The sequence below is a fragment of the Ovis aries genome, chromosome 5, assembly GCF_016772045.2.
Source record: "Ovis aries strain OAR_USU_Benz2616 breed Rambouillet chromosome 5, ARS-UI_Ramb_v3.0, whole genome shotgun sequence".
Classification (NCBI taxonomy): domain Eukaryota; kingdom Metazoa; phylum Chordata; class Mammalia; order Artiodactyla; family Bovidae; genus Ovis; species Ovis aries.
The window spans coordinates 13,981,566-13,999,276 of record NC_056058.1 but is presented as its reverse complement, the minus strand read 5'-3'; the positions used below and the strand labels follow the sequence as shown (position 1 = coordinate 13,999,276).

The 17,711-nt window shown below is 50.4% G+C and overlaps 1 protein-coding gene across 5 annotated transcripts in view; it reads right to left on the bottom strand.

The window, feature by feature from the left end:
* The window catches only part of ARHGEF18 (Rho/Rac guanine nucleotide exchange factor 18), a 98,121-nt gene extending 81,538 nt beyond the window's left edge, over positions 1 to 16,583 (bottom strand). For 2 of the 5 annotated variants that reach the window (XM_042249983.2, XM_042249984.2), the window contains exon 1: positions 6,408 to 6,522. In XM_042249983.2, coding sequence (XP_042105917.1) covers positions 6,408 to 6,483 — 76 coding nt within the window. In that variant the 5' untranslated portion in view covers positions 6,484 to 6,522. Of the gene's footprint in view, positions 1 to 6,407; positions 6,523 to 11,145; positions 11,232 to 12,335; positions 12,456 to 14,445; positions 15,696 to 16,474 lie in introns of those variants that run through there. The other 3 variants (XM_027969700.2, XM_060415504.1, XM_042249985.1) reach the window with 3 other exon arrangements.
* Positions 16,584 to 17,711: the final 1,128 nt, after the last annotated feature.

Sequence of the window (17,711 nt, the reverse complement as noted above, 5' to 3'; positions counted from 1 at the left end):
TTTTGGGGGGCATGACACTTGTATACTTTGGAGGGCTTTTTTTTTTTTTAAGAAAAAGAGTGTGAGATTATGAATGCAAAATTACTGGGAAGTAGCAAGAACAGCAGAAAGCAGCCAAGACAAGAATAAATGCATTCCATAAATAGATGAATGAAAAGCTATTACATGGGTGTGAAAAACTTCAGGAGTTTGGAAAACATTTCGGCAGTTCTTCAAAAACTTAAGCGTGGTATGACTCAGGAAGATCAAACAGGGGCTCTGTATCAACCTAGAGGGGTGGGATGGGGAGGGAGATGGGAGGGAGGTTCAAAAGGGAGGGGATCCATGTATACCTATGGCTGACTCATGTTGAGGTTTGATGGAAAACAGCAAAATTCTGTAAAGCAATTATCCTTCAAAAAAAATAAAAATAAAAACTTAAGGACCTCCTAGGTGGTCCAGTGGTTAAGAATCTGCCTGCCAATGCAGGGGACACAGGCTTGATCCCTGGTCTGGGAAGATCCCACACGCTGCAGAGAAACTAAGCCCATGAGATGCAGAACCACTGAAGCCCTCACACCCTACAGCCTGTGATCCACAGCAACAGAGGCCACTGCAATGAGAAACCCGTGCACCTCAGCTAGAGAATAGCCCCCACTTGCTGCAACTGGAGAAAGCCTAGGAGCAGCAACAAAAATCCAGGGTGACCAAAAAAAAATTGGTGAAAACAATCCAAATGTTCATAAACAGATGAATAGATACACAAAATGTGGTCCATCCATACAACGGAATGTTTTTCAGTCATAATAAGGAATGGGCGTAGTTCTGGGAATTCCCTGGTGGTCCAATGGTTAGAACTCAGTGCTTTAACTGCCAAGGAACTGGGTTCAGTCCCTGGTCAAGGAACTGCTGCTTCTGCTGCTGCTGCTAAGTCACTTCAGTCGTGTCCGACTCTGTGCGACCCCACAGACGGCAGCCCACCAGGCTCCTCTGTCCCTGGGATTCTCCAGGCAAGAATACTGGAGTGGGTTGCCAGTGGTCAGGGAACTAAGATCCCACAAACAAACAAATAAATAAAAGAAGAATAAAAAAGGGAATGGAGTTTTGAAACCTATTATACCATGAATGAACCTTGTGACGTCGCAGAAGTCAGTTTACAAAATATCCCATGTTAATGGATTTCATTTATATGAAACGTCCAGAACAGGTGAATCTATAGGGGCAGAAAGTAGATTAGTGGTTGTCTAAGGCTGGGGAGAGGCTTCCCAGGCGGTGCTAGTGGTAAGAACCCACCTGCCAATGCAGGAGACACGGGTTTGATCCCTGGGTCAGGAAGATGCCCTGGAGAAGGGGATGGCAACCCACTCCAGCATTCTTGCCTGGGAAATCCCATGCACAGAAGAGCCTGGCGGGCTACAGTCCATGGGATTGCAGAGTCAGACACGACTGCAGTGACTTAGCATGCAAGGCTGGGGAGAAACAGGGAACTTTGGGGTGATGAATACAGGATTCAGATTTCTTTTGGGGGTGATGAAAACCTTCTAAAATTGACTGTGGTAATCGTTCACAACACTCCTATTTTTTTTTTTTTTTTGACCACACCACATGGCTTGTGGGATCGTGATTTGCCAACCAGGGAATGAACCTGGGCCCCAGCAGTGAAAGTGAAAGCAAGGTGTCCTAACCACTGGGCCGCTGGGGATTCCCATCACGGTATCTTCTAGAAACCACCGCTGCTCCCCCAGCTACTCTCCCAGGTTGGTTTAGGGCCTCTGTTCAGCTGCCCTCATTCAGCCCTGCATCTCCCATGAGGCAGCTTCTATGACTCAGGGAGATGTTGGAACAAAACAAGCAGGCTGTGAAGGACGAGAAAAGCCAGATGTGGGGTGAGTCCTGGAGGCTGATGGCAGCTTGGAAAAGGAGGGAAAGACTCCCCGAGAGGCAGTTCCATCCCTTGGCCAAGATCCCAGGGGGCCTCAGGACAGGCTGCTGGGTGCCTGCTTTCCTGGATGGGGGCTTCACGGAGGCTTGAACCTCATCCTTGCATCTGCGACCCTGCAGGGCTGGGACCCAAAGGCTGAAGGTAAAAGTTGATTCTTTGGATAGATGCTTCTGACCCTGGAGGGTGTGGCTTCCCTGGTGGCTCAGATGGTAAAGAATCTGCCTGCCAGTGCAGAAGATGTAAGCGAGGTGGGTTCGATCCCTGGAGGAGGGCACAGCAGCCCACCTCAGTAACTGTTCTTGCCTGGAGAATCCCACGGACAGAGGAGCCTGGCGGGCTATATTTCATGGGGCCACAAAGAGTTGGACACGACTGAAGCAACTGTCACTTCACATCATTTCTGATCCAGGAACAGGCTGAGCCCGACCCTGATGACAGAGTCCATTCTGATCTCCGCGTAACACGCTGAGCCTCAGTCTTTGGGTCACAGACTGAATCCCTGTCCCAGCGTCATCGACTGAACCTCAGTCCTGGTGCCATACACCAAGCCCTGATTGTGGCGTCATAGACTGAGTCCCAGTACTGGACTCATGGACTGAGCTCCCATCCTAGAGCTTCGAGCTGTTCCCCAGTCCTCATCACACACTAAACATTGACCCCAGGCACACTGAGCCCGGACTCTGAAGTCATACTCTGAGCCTTGGTTCTGGTGACAGATTCTCTCAAGCTCCAGAATCTGTCTTCAGTGTCCTCCGGTCACCACTGCCTGATATTCCCACCTGCACTCCAACCTCAAGCTGTCAAGACCAAACTCCTTGTCTTCCTTTCTCCTTCGGGGTCTTTGTATCAGTGTGACTGTAGTGTCTCCCCAGTGACCCCCACCAGAAACCCAAACTCGAGCCTTGCCTCCTCCCAACCCCTCAGGACACCAAGCCTTGTTAATTTCACCCCCAACAATGTTTCTCCACTCAGTCCTCTTTTAAAAAAAATTTCCATTTATTTAGCTTTATTTATTTATTTGGCTGTGCCAGGTCTTAGTTGTGGCATGCAAACTCTCAGGTGCAGCGAGTAGGATCTAGTTTCCTGACCAGGGATCGAACCCAGAGCCCCTTCACTGGGAGCACAGTCTTAACCTCTAGACCACCAGGGCAGTCCCTCCGTCCTTCTTTTGTTTTGCCTCTGACATGATCTTCATATCAGCTTCCATTATGCTCTATCTGGGTTTCCCAGATGGCTCAGCATTAAAGAATCTACCTGCCAATTCAGGAGACCTGGGTTCAATCCCTGGGTCAGGAAGATCCCCTGGAGGAGGGCATGGCAACCCACTCCAGTATTCTTGCCTGGAGAATCCCATGGACAGAGGAGCCTGGGGGGCTACAGTTCACGAAGTTGCAAAGAGTCAGACACCACTGAACGACCGAGCACGCACGCACACACGAACCCCTTTTCTACTTCTGGATGTACTTTAACTGGACCACTTGTTCACTTCTAGACCAGGAGTTTCACAGGCCAATTCTGGCTCAACACCTGATTTTGTAAATAAGATTTTAGTAGCACACAGCCACACCCATTCGTGCACCTTGCTGTCTATGGGTGCCATCAGGCTACAATGCCTGTGTCCAGCAGGTGCATCAGAGACCACATGGCCTGCAAAGCTGAAGGCATTTACTCCCTGGCCCTTTACAGAAAGGGTTTTCTGATTCCCACTCTGCAGTCCATGGGGGCAAGTTCTGTATCCAACCCACTTTTACATCCCCCAAGTCTCTTGATCAGTTCCAATGTCTTGCTTCATGCTGAGCCTGTCACGTTCTTTCCATTCTTCTATCTTAACAACAACCCTCTGAGTCCCCACATTATGGAAGGAGAAACTGAGGCTCAGAGAGGTGTACTGACTTGTCCAAGGTCATACCAGGCTGTCAAGAGGCAGAGTTGATGGGAAGCCAGGTATTTCTTACTCCAAAGCAAGGGCTCCTAGTTAGCCACTCAGTCGTGCCCAGCTCTCTGCGACCCCATGGACTGCAGCCTACCAGGCTCCTCTGTCCATGGGATTTTCTGGGCAAGAATGCTGGAGTGGGTTGCCATTTCCTTCTCCAGGGGGTCTTCCCAACCCAGGGATTGAACCCAGGTCTCCTGCACTGCAGGCAGATTCTTTACTGACTGAGCTACAAGAGAAGGTGTGGTGAGCAGATGAATGGATAGATGGGTGGATAAATGATTGGATGGAAGGGTGGATGGATGAATTGGATGAATTGTTGGATAGATGGTTGTTGGCTAGTTGGCTAGTTGCTTGGCTGTCTGGCTGAAGGGAAAGTTGTCTGGCTATATGGTTGGATGAATGGATGTTTAGATGGGTGGATGGTTATCCACATGGATGAATGGGTGGTTAGAGGGAGGGAGGGATGTGTAGACGCATGGGTGGATGGTGACTGGCTGGCTGGTTGGATGGATGAATGAGTAGATGTTTAGATGGATAACTAGTTGGATGGTTCTTTGGATGGATAGGTGGATGGATGCATAGATACAAGGACGCATGGATAGATGGTTGGCTGTCTCTCTGGTTGAGTAGATGAATGGGTAGATGGTTAGATGGATGGATGGATGAAAACATGGATACATGGAGGCATGAATGGATAGTTGGCTACCTGACTGGTTGGACGGATAAAAAAGTGGATGGTTAGATGGATGCATGGATGGATGAATGGATGGGTAGTTGGGATAAGTCGTGTGGCAGTGTCCAGCGGCAGTGATTGCTCTGCAGTCTGGAGATGGTATTCCTAGGGGATGAGGGTGGGGAGAGCTCTAGATGGAAGGAGGCAGGACTGTGGCAGAGAAGCCAGGCAAGAAGGAAGCCAAGTCGAGATACAGAATGCACGCATGATAAACATGCTTATCATATACTAGGGGAAGAGTGGAAAAAGTGTGGCCAAAATGAGTAACTGAGCAACCGAGGGAAAGGGCCAGCGGGACTCTGCCCTGCTGCAAATCCCAACCCCTCTTCCCTAGCCTTGTCTGGCTCCCCACATCTACTCCGTTATTTTCCCAGGAGGCCCCATCTGGTGCCCAGACAGCCAGTTACAGAGCATAAGAGGAGGGCGCAGAAAGGCTAGAGATGGGAAGGACACGGTTAGGGAGCCCCTTTCTGCGCTGCACCCCCAAACTTCTCTCTAAGGAGCCGCCTAGCAGCTTGGATTCAGGTTCTAGGCAGCCTCTTACACCAGCAACCCCTGCAGCCCTGGCCATAAAAGGGTTTAAGAGTTGCCACTGGTTCCCACAGCTCACTCCCCAACCTGCCAGCCTATAAATCATAGCTTCAACCTGCCCAGGGTGGGCTGGGCAGCCAGGAGTGGCTAGACTTTCATAAAGATATGGGCATCTTTGTGATCTGTGGCTGATACCCTAATTCTTTAGCATAGCCATCCACTGGTGGATTTTAAAACTCTCTGCAAGCCCCCCACACACTCACACTGGTAGCTTCCTTCACTGCCCAGAACACACCCCAGAGGTGGCCTTGGAACAGAATGGGTTTCAAAGCGTGTCTCTTTCAGCATATACTTGCTGTGTGACCTTGAGTTCATCACGCCTTCTTTCTGAGTGTGGCTTCACAAGGGCTCAACAACCGGCAGCAATTTCTACCACTATGACTGTTCTCCTATTGCATCCCAGTCCCCAGGCCACCCTCTCCCTCCCCAGCCCCAGCCTCCAGGTCCCCTGCTAGCCCTATCTCCGCCAGCAGAGTGCCTGACACACTACAGGTCCTCAACCAGAGTGTATGTCATGAAGAAGCAAATAGGTCTTCTCCATGGCTCGTCTCCTGCACGGAAACTCACTCACCAACAAGTACCCGGCTTAGGCAAGGGGTAGGGGGAGTTCCTATCACACAATCCCCCTGTGCCCCGTGGCCTCGGACACTATCTGGCTATCTTCCAGGACTAAACTCCTGCTGAGATTTAAGAAGTGCCTTTTTGCAAAAGCAATTCACCCAGACCTTGGGGGGATATGATACAAGAGTCTCTCCAGCTCCCAGAGGTAAACTGAGGTCCTGGGACCCAGTGGGGGGTGCTACCAGCCAATGTGTATGTGTGTGTGTATTCCAGGGCGTGTCTACTCGAATCTCTGGATGTCTCAGACCTTCCTCTTGCTGCCTCCCTGAACCTCTGTCCTGCACCCACCCGGGGAACAAGTAGCATCAGGAACCCCCAGGAAGCCACCAGGCTGCCCCAGGTCTAGAGTGAATTGTCCGTCCACAAATTTACCTTCTAAGACAACCTCCTGGCAGAGCTTGGGGAGACGTCTCCTTCGAGACAAGAGGGACCCCACAAGTCTGTGAGGTTCCATGGGGGCCCTGGGGAAGCAGAGATCATCTGGGGCTGGCTCAGGCAGTGTCTGTACCCTGGGCTGAGAAAAGGCTTGGAGTGGGATGGTGGGCAGCAGGCTGTCCAGGGAGCCTGGGTGGCCAGTGCCCACTACTCACTGCACGCCCCCTTACCTCTCTTAAAGGCCCACCGCTTCAGCCAGAACTTGGAGAGAGCCGGCCAGGAGTGGTTGAGCGCCGAGCTGGCCATGGGGGCCGTGCGTGCGAGCGTGTGAGTGAACGGCAGGATGAAGAAGGCGCTCGGCCGGGAAGCCCTGCCAGGACAGGGCTGCCAGCAAGAGGGGCGGAGACTGTCTGCAGGGGCTGCCAGACACATCAGCTGATGGCAGCTTGGGGCTGGGGCGGGGGGCGGGGGAGGCAGGACTGCAGCCTTGGGGGAGGCCGAGTACTTAGCACTACCCCACACCTCCCTTGCCCTCTAGGCCTCTCAGCCTGGCTGTATTAATACGAGACATTCCCAGGAGGAGCAGAAGAGAGCAGCGAGGGAGTCCTCAGGACACAGGCTGGGTGGGCCTGGGCATGTGTGGATGTCTGAGTGTTTGTGTATGAGTGTTTGTCATTGTCTCTGCTTTTGAGGGCTTCCCTCGCGGCTCAGATGTTAAAGAATCTGCTTGCCATGCAGGAGACCTAGGTTTGATCCCTGGGTCAGGAGGATCCCCTGGAGAATGGGATACCACGCCAGTATTCTTGCCTGGAGAATTCCATAGACAGAGGAGCCTGGCAGGCTACAGTCCAGGAGGTCACAAAGAGCCGGACACGACTGAATTGACTTAGCAGGCACACACTGTGCTTTTGACAGTGCATTTGTGTGTCAGCTTCCCAGGTGATGCAGTGGTGAAGAATCTGCCTGCAACGCAGAGGGTGCAGCGATCTGGGTTTGATCCCTGGGTCCAGAAGATTCCCCCGGAGGAGGATATAGCAACCCAATCTGGTATTCTTCCTGCCTTGGAAATCCCATGAACAGAGGAGACTAGTGTGTTGCAGTCTGTGGGATTACCAAGAGTTGGACACAACTGAGTGAGTGTGAACATAAAGTCCTTTTGTGTGTCAGCACATAGTGTGTTTTTAAATCTTGAGTGTCAACTTGTCTATGGGGGTATGTGTATATAGGGGAGTTTATATAAATGTTTCCCCCTAGTTTCACTGAGGTGTAATTGACTGACATCACTGTATAAGTTTAAGGTTTACATCATAATGACTTAATATATTGTGAAATGATTAGCGCAGTAAATTTAGTTAGCATCCACCAACTCATAAAAAGTGAAGTCGCTCAGTCGTGTCATCAACCCATATAGATACCAAGAGAAGTCATCAACCCATATAGATACCAAGAAAAGAAAAAATATGTTTTTGTTGTTGTTGTTGTTCTGATGAGAACTTGTAGGATTTACTCTCCTGGTTGGTGGTTGGTTTAGTTGCTAAGTTGTGTCCATCACTTGGAACCCCATAGACTGTAGCACACTAGGCTCCTCTGTCCATGGGATTTCCCAGGCAAGAATGCAGGAGTGGATAGCCATTTCCTTTTCCTGGGGGTCCTGCCAACCCAGGGATCAAAGCCACATCTCTTGCCTCTCCCGCATTGCGGGTGGGTTCTTAACTGACTTAGCCACCAGGGGAGCACAGACACCATGTAGCAGTGTTAACTGTAGCCATCATGTTGTGCGTTACATCAAAGATCTACTTATCTTACAGCTGGAAGTTGGAACCTTTTGACCAACTCCATCCAGTTTCCCCACCCCACCCCCTGTCTCTGGTAACCACAAATCTGATCTCTTTTTCTATGAGATTGGCTGTCACCATTTTTTTTTTTAAGCTCCACATATGAATGAGATCACATAGCATTTGCGTTGAGAACTTATTTATTTCATTAGCATAATGCCTTTAAAGTCTATCCATGTTGTTGTAACAGGCAAAATATCCTTTTCTTAAAAAATGGCTGAATAATATTATCTACGTGGTTTTTAAAACCTCTGTGATCCTCTGTATGTGTTTGTGTGGGATGGGTTCTACATGACTCACCTGGGACTTGGGGAGATCTGCTTCCAGTATTTGGGGGAGAGCTTGGTATTGGCCTGGGGTTTCCTTGTGTCTACAAGTCTGTGGCTTTATCTGTTTGTGCGTCTGTGCGGATGACAGCCAGCGCCTGTTCATACAAGTGCTGCCCCCTGGTGGTGGAATCTTCCTCACTTCAGTTCATTTCAGTTAGTCGCTCAGTCGTGTCCGACTCTTCGCAACCCCATGAATAGCAGCATGCCAGGCCTCCCTGACCATCATCAACTCCCGGAGTTCACTCAGACTCACGTCCATCAAGTCAGTGATGCCATCCAGCCATCTCATCCTCGGTCGTCCCCTTCTCCTCCTGCCCCCAATCCCTCCCAGCATCAGGGTCTTTTCCAATGAGTCAACTCTTCCCATCAGGTGGCCAAAGTACTAGAGTTTCAGCTTTAGCATTAGTCCTTCCAAAGAACACCCAGGACTGATCTCCTTCAGAATGGACTGGTTTGATCTCCTTACGGTCCAAGGGACTCTCAAGAGTCTTCTCCAACACCACAGTCCAAAAGCATCAATTCTTCGGCACTCAGCTTCCTTCACAGTCCAACTCTCACATCCATACATGACCACTGGAAAAACCATAGCCTTGACTAGACAGACCTTTGTTAGCAAAGTAATGTCTCTGCTTTTGAATATGCTATCTAGGTTGGTAACTTTCCTTCCAAGGAGTAAGCGTCTTTTAATTTCATGGCTGCAGTCACCATCTGCAGTGATTTTGGAGCCCCCAGAAATAAAGTCTGCCACTGTTCCCACTGTTTCCCCATCTATTTCCCATGAAGTGATGGGACAAGATGCCATGATCTTTGTTTTCTGAATGTTGAGCTTTAAGCCAACTTTTTCACTCTCCTCTTTCACTTTCATCAAGAGGCTTTTTAGTTCCTTTTCACTTTCTGCCATAAGGGTGGTGTCATCTGCATATCTGAGGTTATTGATATTTCTCCCGGCAATCTTGATTCCAGCTCGTGCTTCATCCACCCCAGTGTTTCTCATGATGTACTCTGCATATAAGTTAAATAAGCAGGGTGACAATATACAGCCTTGACGTATTTCTTTTCCTATTTGGAACAAGTCTGTTGTTCCATGCCCAGTTTGAACTGTTGCTTCCTGACCTGCATATAGGTTTCTCAAGAGGCAGGTCAGGTGGTCTGGTATTCCCATCTCTTTCAGAATTTTCCACAGTTTCTTGTTATCCACACAGTCAAAGGCTTTGGCATAGTCAATAAAGCAGAAATAGATGTTTTCTGGAACTCTCTTGCTTTTTCGATGATCCAGAGGATGTTGGCAATTTGATCTCTGGTTCCTCTGCCTTTTCTAAAACCAGCTTGAACATCAGGAAGTTCATGGTTCATGTACTGCTGAAGCCTGGCTTGGAGAATTTTGAGCATTACTTTACTAGCGTGTGAGATGTGTGCAATTGTGCGGTAGTTTGAACATTCTTTGGCATTGCTTTTCTTTGGGATTGGAACGAAAACTGACCTTCTCCAGTCCTGTGGCCAGTGCTGAGTTTTCCAAATTTGCTGGCATATTGAGTGCAGCACTTTCACAGCATTGTCTTTCAGGATTTGAAATAGGTCAACTGGAATTCCATCACCTCCACTAGCTTTGTTCATAGTGATGCTTTCTAAGGCCCACTTGACTTCACATTCCAGGATGTCTGGCTCTAGGTGAGTGATCACACCATCGTGATTATCTGGGTCATGAAGCTCTTTTTTGTATAGTTCTTCTGTGTATTCTTGCCACCTCTTCTGAAAAATTCCTGGCTGTCCCTTCTCTCTTCAGTGACCTCTCAGCCTCCACCCTCCCTTCTCAAAGGGTCATCCACACTTCTGTCTTTACCGACACACACCTACTTGACCGCACCACCCCCTGAAGTCTTGCTTCCATCGCTTTCAGTCTTCCAGCTCTCTCTGGGGCTAAATCTATAACAGGCACTTTTCAGTCTCACACTCATGGGGCAGATCTGACCACTGTCTTCCTGAAATCCACCCCTCACAGGCCTCTTGTTTCTCTGTCTGTTCCTTCTCAGTCTCCCTTCTTGACTTGGCTCCTCTTCCTGTTTCTGCCTGACCTTTGAACTCTGTATATGCAGGGCTCTGTCCTTGGCCTCTTGTTGCTCTCCCCTCTGGCCTTGGTGACCCTCATCTGCACCTCCCTCATCACTTCCACTATGCTATTGGGTAGGTGTCACCTGAATCTTCAACCACAAAAATACATAAACATACACTCTACAGACGTAACACACTGGCAGTCCAGTGGTTAAGACTTTGCTTTCCAGTGTAGGGGGTGAGATTTCGATTCCTGGCTGGGAAACTAAGATCCCACATGCCTTATAGCTAAAAAACCAAAACATAGAGCAGGCAGTATCATATTAACAGCAAACTCAATAAAAACTGTATAAATCCACATTAAAAAAAAAAAGTGAAAGATACGCCACCATGCTCGATACACCACTTCCCAACACACTCTCCAGCGCTTGCAGACAATGGCAAACACACACACACAAGCAGTCAGACATATGTTAACAGATGGCTCAGTGGTAAAGAATCCACCTGCTATTGTGGGAGGTGCAAGAGACACAAGTTTGATCCCAGGGTTGGAAAGATCATCCCCTGGAGGAGGGCATGGCAACCCACTCCAGTATTCTTGCCTGGAGAATCCCATGGACAGGGAAGCCTGGCAGGCTACAGTCCATGGGGTCGCAGAGTCAAACACAACTGAGTGACTGAGGACAGTTATACACAAGCATCGAGATGCATACACAGAAATCCAGAGGAAAGCCCAAGGAGATTTAAAAAATTACCTCCTCTGCTGTGCTCCAGGTCTTAATTCCTCATCTCCCATCACTTTCCCTGGACAGACTGCAGATGCCTCTTGGATCTTTCAGACCTTTGGGTAGAGAGCAGATATGAGAACTTCAGGGAAATCAAAGGCAGTAAGAAGTTAGGAGGGGCCTTCATCAAACTGGTGGCAACAAAGGCAGGAGCCCAGAAACAGAGAAAGATGGTGAGTCGAGCAGAATTAGAAATGGAGGCTTGATAAAAATCTTATGTTAAAAATAAAACAGGAAGAACTTCCTTGGTGGGTTAGTGGTTAAGAATCCGCCTGCCAATGCAAGAGACACAGGTTCAATCCCTGGTCTACGAAGATCCCACCTGTCATGGAGCAACTAAGCCTGTGAACCACAACCACTGAACCTGTGCTCTGGAGCCCAGGAGCCACAAGCACTGAGGCCTGCATGCTCTGCAGTGAGAGAAGCTGCTGCGGTGAGAAGCCCGTGTACCACAACAAAGAGTAGCCCCCGCTAGCTGCAACTAGAGAAAAGCTTGCATGCAGCAGCAACGACCCAGCACAGCCAAAAACAAATGAATACGTAATTTAAAATACTTAGAAAAAATACAACAGGGATAACTATTTCTAGTGATGGCAGGCTACCTTATTGCAGATTTACCCTTCCACCAGAAACAGCTTAAAAAAAAAAAAAGCTGGATAAAATCAGAAGGAAAAAAACACCCTTGGTTTGAAGGTGTTGTCAAACCAGGATTTGAGAGGTCAGAATCCTAGAAAGGTGAGGAGACATGATGCGGTGTTGTTGTTTATTCCCCCCCCTCGCAAGCAAGTTGTTGATTTGAAGGCAATTCTTCAGTGCAAAGCAGACCAGAGAGAGGGTCTGAATGTAGCTTCTGGCAATCTTCTGGGGCTGGAGAAATAGACCCTGGAAGTCAAGAATCACAAAGATGGAGTCATCAAAAACTTCATTCTAGGAGCAGGGAGCGACGAGAAACAGATCATCCTTCACCCAGAATAAAATCCAGCTTCAACTCAGCTTAATTTCTGATTAGACTGATGTCACCTGCCTTTGGGGGCTTCTCAGGTGGCATAGTGGTAAAGAATCCACCTGCCAGTGAAGGAGACGCAAGAGACACAGGTTCGATCCCTGGGTCAGGAAGATCCCCTGGAGGAGGAAATGGCAACCCACTCCAGTATTCTTACCTGGGAAATCCCACTGACAGAGGAGCCTGGCGGGCTACAGTCCATTGGGTTGCAAAGAGTCGGATACGACTGAGCAACTGAACATGCACACAACACCCGCCTTTACTTTCACTATCTGCCAGGAGCAAAAGCAAAACCTCTCTGGAAGGAAATAGCACCATGAAGAACTCACCAATCAAAAGTTGAGGCACGTCAGAGAATAGGATCTCATGAACTACAAGTAGAAGAAAGACAATAGCAACAAACCCACAGAAGATACAGACACTGCAAAGGAAAGCAAGGTGGAATACGGCACAGGGATGGCTTGGTCTGGTGTCAAATGTCACAGGAAAGGGATATTTTCAGCAATCCCCTCCACAGACAGGATCAGGTATACCTACTTAGTAGAAAGTTATGATGTACGGCCATCCCTCTATATCTGCATGGGGTTGGTTCCAAGACAAAGCCATGAATACCGAAATCCTCCAGTGTTCAAGCCCCACAGTTGGCTCTCTGCATCTGTGGATTCAACCAACCCCAGCTCATAAACATAGCAGTCCACAGTTAAATATCAGCTGTTGGGCTGATTGTGATGCTGTCAGGGAGGAGGAAAGCTGGGTTGATTTGCGTGGTGGGGGCTAGTCATTGGAGGCAGAGGGCCAATGACCTTGAATGTCTCAAGTTAAAGTTGTAAATAGCCCTTTGGCCTGCCAAAGGGTGGTCTTCTGGTTCCAGGTGTTAAAAGATAATAGAAAGATCTGGAAGAGAGTCTGGATGGGGGTGAAGGGTATGGAGTGTGTTCCATCTTGATGGACGTAGCCGCCATATTGGTGGGGATAGCCTCCATGTTGGTGAGGGCATCTACTGTCTTGGTGAGGATCTCTGCCATCTTAGTGAGGTCTTTTACCATGTTATTGATGGTGACTGCCATCTTGTTGATGATACCCTCTCTTGACACAATGGTGCCCTGACTCCTAGAAAGGACAGATTCCAGAGATACCTCCATGGCAGTGTATCCCATGAATCCATTAGTGAGCCCAGCAGAGATTGGCTGAAGCTGGAAGAACCAGCCAGCTGGTGTATGGTTAGGTAGGCTGATGGGCCTTGAGAGGGAGTGCCAACTAGAAGGCCATGTGTGTGGGTCATGCCAGCCCAAAGGCCAGGGATGAAGTAATAGCAACACAAGCTAACATTCAACAAGCGCTTATGTCATGCCAGCCACCACTCCAAAGGTTTTACATCAATAATTCTTTTATGTTCACAATCATCCTATGGTGGCATGATGCTACTGATGCTTCCAGCATTCCCGTTGTTCAGATGAGGAAACTAAGATGCAAAGAGGGTAAGGAACAAACATCTTAAACACAGCTTCTTCCCAAGTCATATCCATCCCCTCATTAAAGCTGAAATTAGCATGTTGTCCCGGATTCCCCAGGGGCTTGAGCCACGTCTAGAGTCACCAAATGGTCCCCAAGTCCTGACCCCAGTCCTCTTCCATATGCACATGAGGGGATGCATATATCCCCTCACTCCTGAGCCTCCCTCCAGCCCCTCATCGCACCCCTCTAGGACATCACAGAGCACTGAGCTGAGCTCCCGGAGCTCTACAGCAGCTTTCCACTAGCCAGCTACTTTACGCCTGGTTCTGTATATTTGCTGGGCTTCCCTGGTGGCTCCGTGGTAAAGAATCCGCCCGCCAATGTCGATTCCTGGATCAGGAAGACCCCGTGGAGAAGGAAATGGCAACCCACTCCAGTATTCTTGCCTGGGAAATCCCGTGGACAGAGGAGCCTTGGAGGCTACAGTCCATGGAGGCACAAAAGAGCTGGACACAACTTAGCAACTTAACAACAGCAACTGTGTGCATGCCAGTGCCGCTCTCTAAATTTGTCCCAACTTCTCCTTCTCCCCCTGTGTCCACAAGTCTGCTGTCTATGCCTGTGTCTCTATTACTGTCCTGCAAATGGGTTCATCGGCACCATTTTCTAGAATCCATATATATATATATATATATATATATATACATGCATTAATATGTTGCTGTTCAGTCAATAAGTCGTGTCTACTCTCTGAGACCCCATGGACTGCAGCACACCAGGTTCCCTGTCCTTCACCCACTCCCGGAGCTTACTCAAACCCATGTCCATTGAGTCGGTGATGCCATCCAGCCATCTCATCCTCTGTTGCCCCCTTCTCCTCCTGCCCTCAATCTTTCCCAGCATCAGCGTCTTTTCCAATGAGTCGGCTTTTCGCATCAAGTGGCTAAAGTATTGGAGCTTTAGCTTCATAATCAGTCCTTCTAGTGAATATTCAGGGTTGATTTCCTTTAGGATTGACTGGTTTGATTGCCTTAATTGGCTGCCTTAATATGTGATATTTGTTTTCCTCTTTCTGACTTACTTGACTCTGTATCACAGACTACTCCCTGCACTCTTGATGGAGATTGACACTCATGACTAGTCCCTCTTTCTAGATGTGACTCACAGAGTTTCTACAGATGCACACGTGTGGCATGGGTGGAGAGTGCTCAGGATAGCCAGGCTGTGGGACAGGGACAAACTATGAGACAATGGGCAAGGTGGACAGTGTTTCAGAGTGCGTACTGTATACTGGGCACTGAGCCATGCCCTCACATGCAAGATCCACAGCAACCCTTCTATGGAGGAGCACAGACAAAGCCAGAGCGGCGAGGACACATGCCTACAGCCATGCGGACACAGGGGAGTGCGGCTCTGAACCCACAACTGGCCGACATAGCCCATCCTTCCATCCACAGCAGTACTGAGCACTGGCAGGTGTCTGGCCCTGTGTCGGGGCTTGGGAGGTGGGGTGGGGGCAGTGTCCCAGATCAGATATACTGATGGGTTTGTGGTTGATATTCCACTGGTGCTTCAAGGTCCAGTGAAAAGCCTACCTTTGCCAGGAAGTCCTCCCAGATGGACTCACTCACACCAGTGGCCAGGGGGCTCAAGGTGCTTGGCAGTGGGGGAAGCGCTACCTTGGCTACCAGTGGTTGTTAAGCTTTTCCTTAGAACCGCGGGTGACCTGGCCAGTGGAACTCTCTGAGGAGCCTCCGCTCTCTGAGTACGGCATTCGAGGCCTTTTCCAATGTGCCCCTAGCCTAACCTCCTCCCTGGCTCCAGCCTTCCACTCTAAATCCACCCCACTCCTGGTTGCTTCTGGGCCACCTTCCCAGACCCTGATGGCCCTGTTGGCCCTGGGGCCGGGAGGAAGCAGCAGGCCTGGGTGTGCCCTTTCAGAAACCACATCCTTTCTACCCAACCTCACCCCACCCCAGGCAGCTGGGCGTGAAGGCTCCTGGTGGAGGGCCAAGGTGGGACTCGGGGCGCCTCCCCAAGTGGAGGGCTCCAACCAGGAGGACTGCCTGGGTGGTGGGACCTCCTTTGATGACCTTGGAAGACTAGGATAAGGATGTCCTCAGCACTGGCGCTCGGACATCAGTCATCAGTGGGAGTTTGTTCTGAAAGTCAGACACCCCCAATGCCACTCTCTGGATTATGTCGCAGGGAGGTCCGAGACCTCTCGGGGGCTTCCAGGGTGGCTCAGTGGTAAAGCAATCCATCTGTCAATGCAGGAGGTATGGATTTGATCCCTGGGTCAGGAAGATCTTCTGGAGGAGGAAATGGCAACCCACTCCACTATTCTTGACTGGAGAAGCCTATGGACAGAGGAGCCTGGCGGGCTGCAGTCCGTGGGGTTGCAAAGAGTCGGATACGGCTGAGAGACTAAGCAGAGCACACATGTACGTCTCTTCTCACCCCGCATCCCTAGTTTAAGAACAAAAGCATCTCTGACTGACTTTGCCTCAGGGAGCCTAATCCCATCTCCCAATTTATCCCCTGTTCCTTGTCCCCTGAGCAGACTTTGGCTACAAGGGGGCCATCCTTCTGTCTTGCTCTATTACTGCTCATGGACCCCAGCCTACTGAGTTGACTTTTTAAAATCACAGACATTTGCAGAGCAAAGACTCAAGTCAAACAGCCTCCTCAGCCCACTCAGGAAGCAGGCTGACTAGAAGGTGGAGGGAAACTGTAGCTGGGCTGTCTGCTGCCCCTGAGGCCCCCTCCCACCGCTGGCCGCACGGCTGCTCTGTTCCTGTTCATCCATCTGTCCCGCACTCCCCAGGGATGGTCACTCACCAGATGGAGCCTCGTCCTTGCTGCTGTGGGTGCCCCAGCTCTGCGTACTAGCTCCCGCAGCCCCCACGACCCTTGGCTAGGGCTCTGAGCTGGCCCCGGGGGAGCATCTGCGGGCCAGAGCCCGGGGTAAGCCACAGGGTGACCCAACTTTGCCCTAACTTCCTCTTCCTCAATCGCCTGCCTGCCTGGCTGGTGCCTCCACCCCCCCCCCCCCCCCCCGTCACGGGCTGAGGCACTGATGTGAGTGCAGCGCGGGACAGGGGTTTAGAAGAGGGAGCTCTCCCCCCTCCACTCAGCAACACCCCGCCCCGTGCATGCAGGCATCCTGAGGGGGGGAGTAGACTAGCGATGTGGAGGGGGGCCTCAGCACTCTCCCCACCCCTCACTTCCTGTGGAACCCGCTGCCAGAGATATAGAGGGCTGGGGCCTCACCCCAGCACGTGGGACACGCCAGTCATGTGCATCCACAGAGACACAGGCACTCACGCACACGCACGGCAACATGAGCATACACATGGTTACCTGGGGCATACGGAGGCGCCTGCGCCCCCAGGGTGCACTGGTAGAGGGTTAGCAACTGCCTCTTTTGACCACACACACACACAGACACACACACTCAAAGCTGTGATGCACAGCGTTTGTTGATTTTGTAGGGGCTTCCCTGGTAGCTCAGTGGAAAAGAATCCGCCTGCCAACTCAGGAGACAAGGGTTCAATCCCTGGGTTGGAAAGATACTCTGAAGGAGGGCATGACAACCCACTCCAGTATTCTTGCTTGGGAAATCCCATGGACAGAGGAGCCTAGCGGGCTACAGTCCATGGGGTCACAGAGTCGGACATGACTGAGCGATGGGCATGCATGCATGCGTGTGGTGTAAATACTCCCATCATGACTGATTTCAACTGCCAACCTGATGTCATTCCGCGTGGGGTGAGGAAGAGATGCTCAGGCTTGCCTCCAGCATGCCACTAGAGTGGATACCCAGGCGCTTGGATTCTTACAGAGAGACACGCGCCCCCAGGTTTGCAGGTGTGTAGGTATCTGTGGGTCCCCAAGATGTGGGCGTGTGTGGACAGAGCGGTCTGCCCACAGACACACCTGGGTGCATGCGAGGTACACGTGGGCTCCTTGGTGCTCAGGGACAGGTGGTGTGTAGACACAGACAATGTACTCGTGGAGACTCAGGTAAACTGAAGCATGGGACAGGCACCTGGAGGCCAAGGTTAGCAGGAGCCCA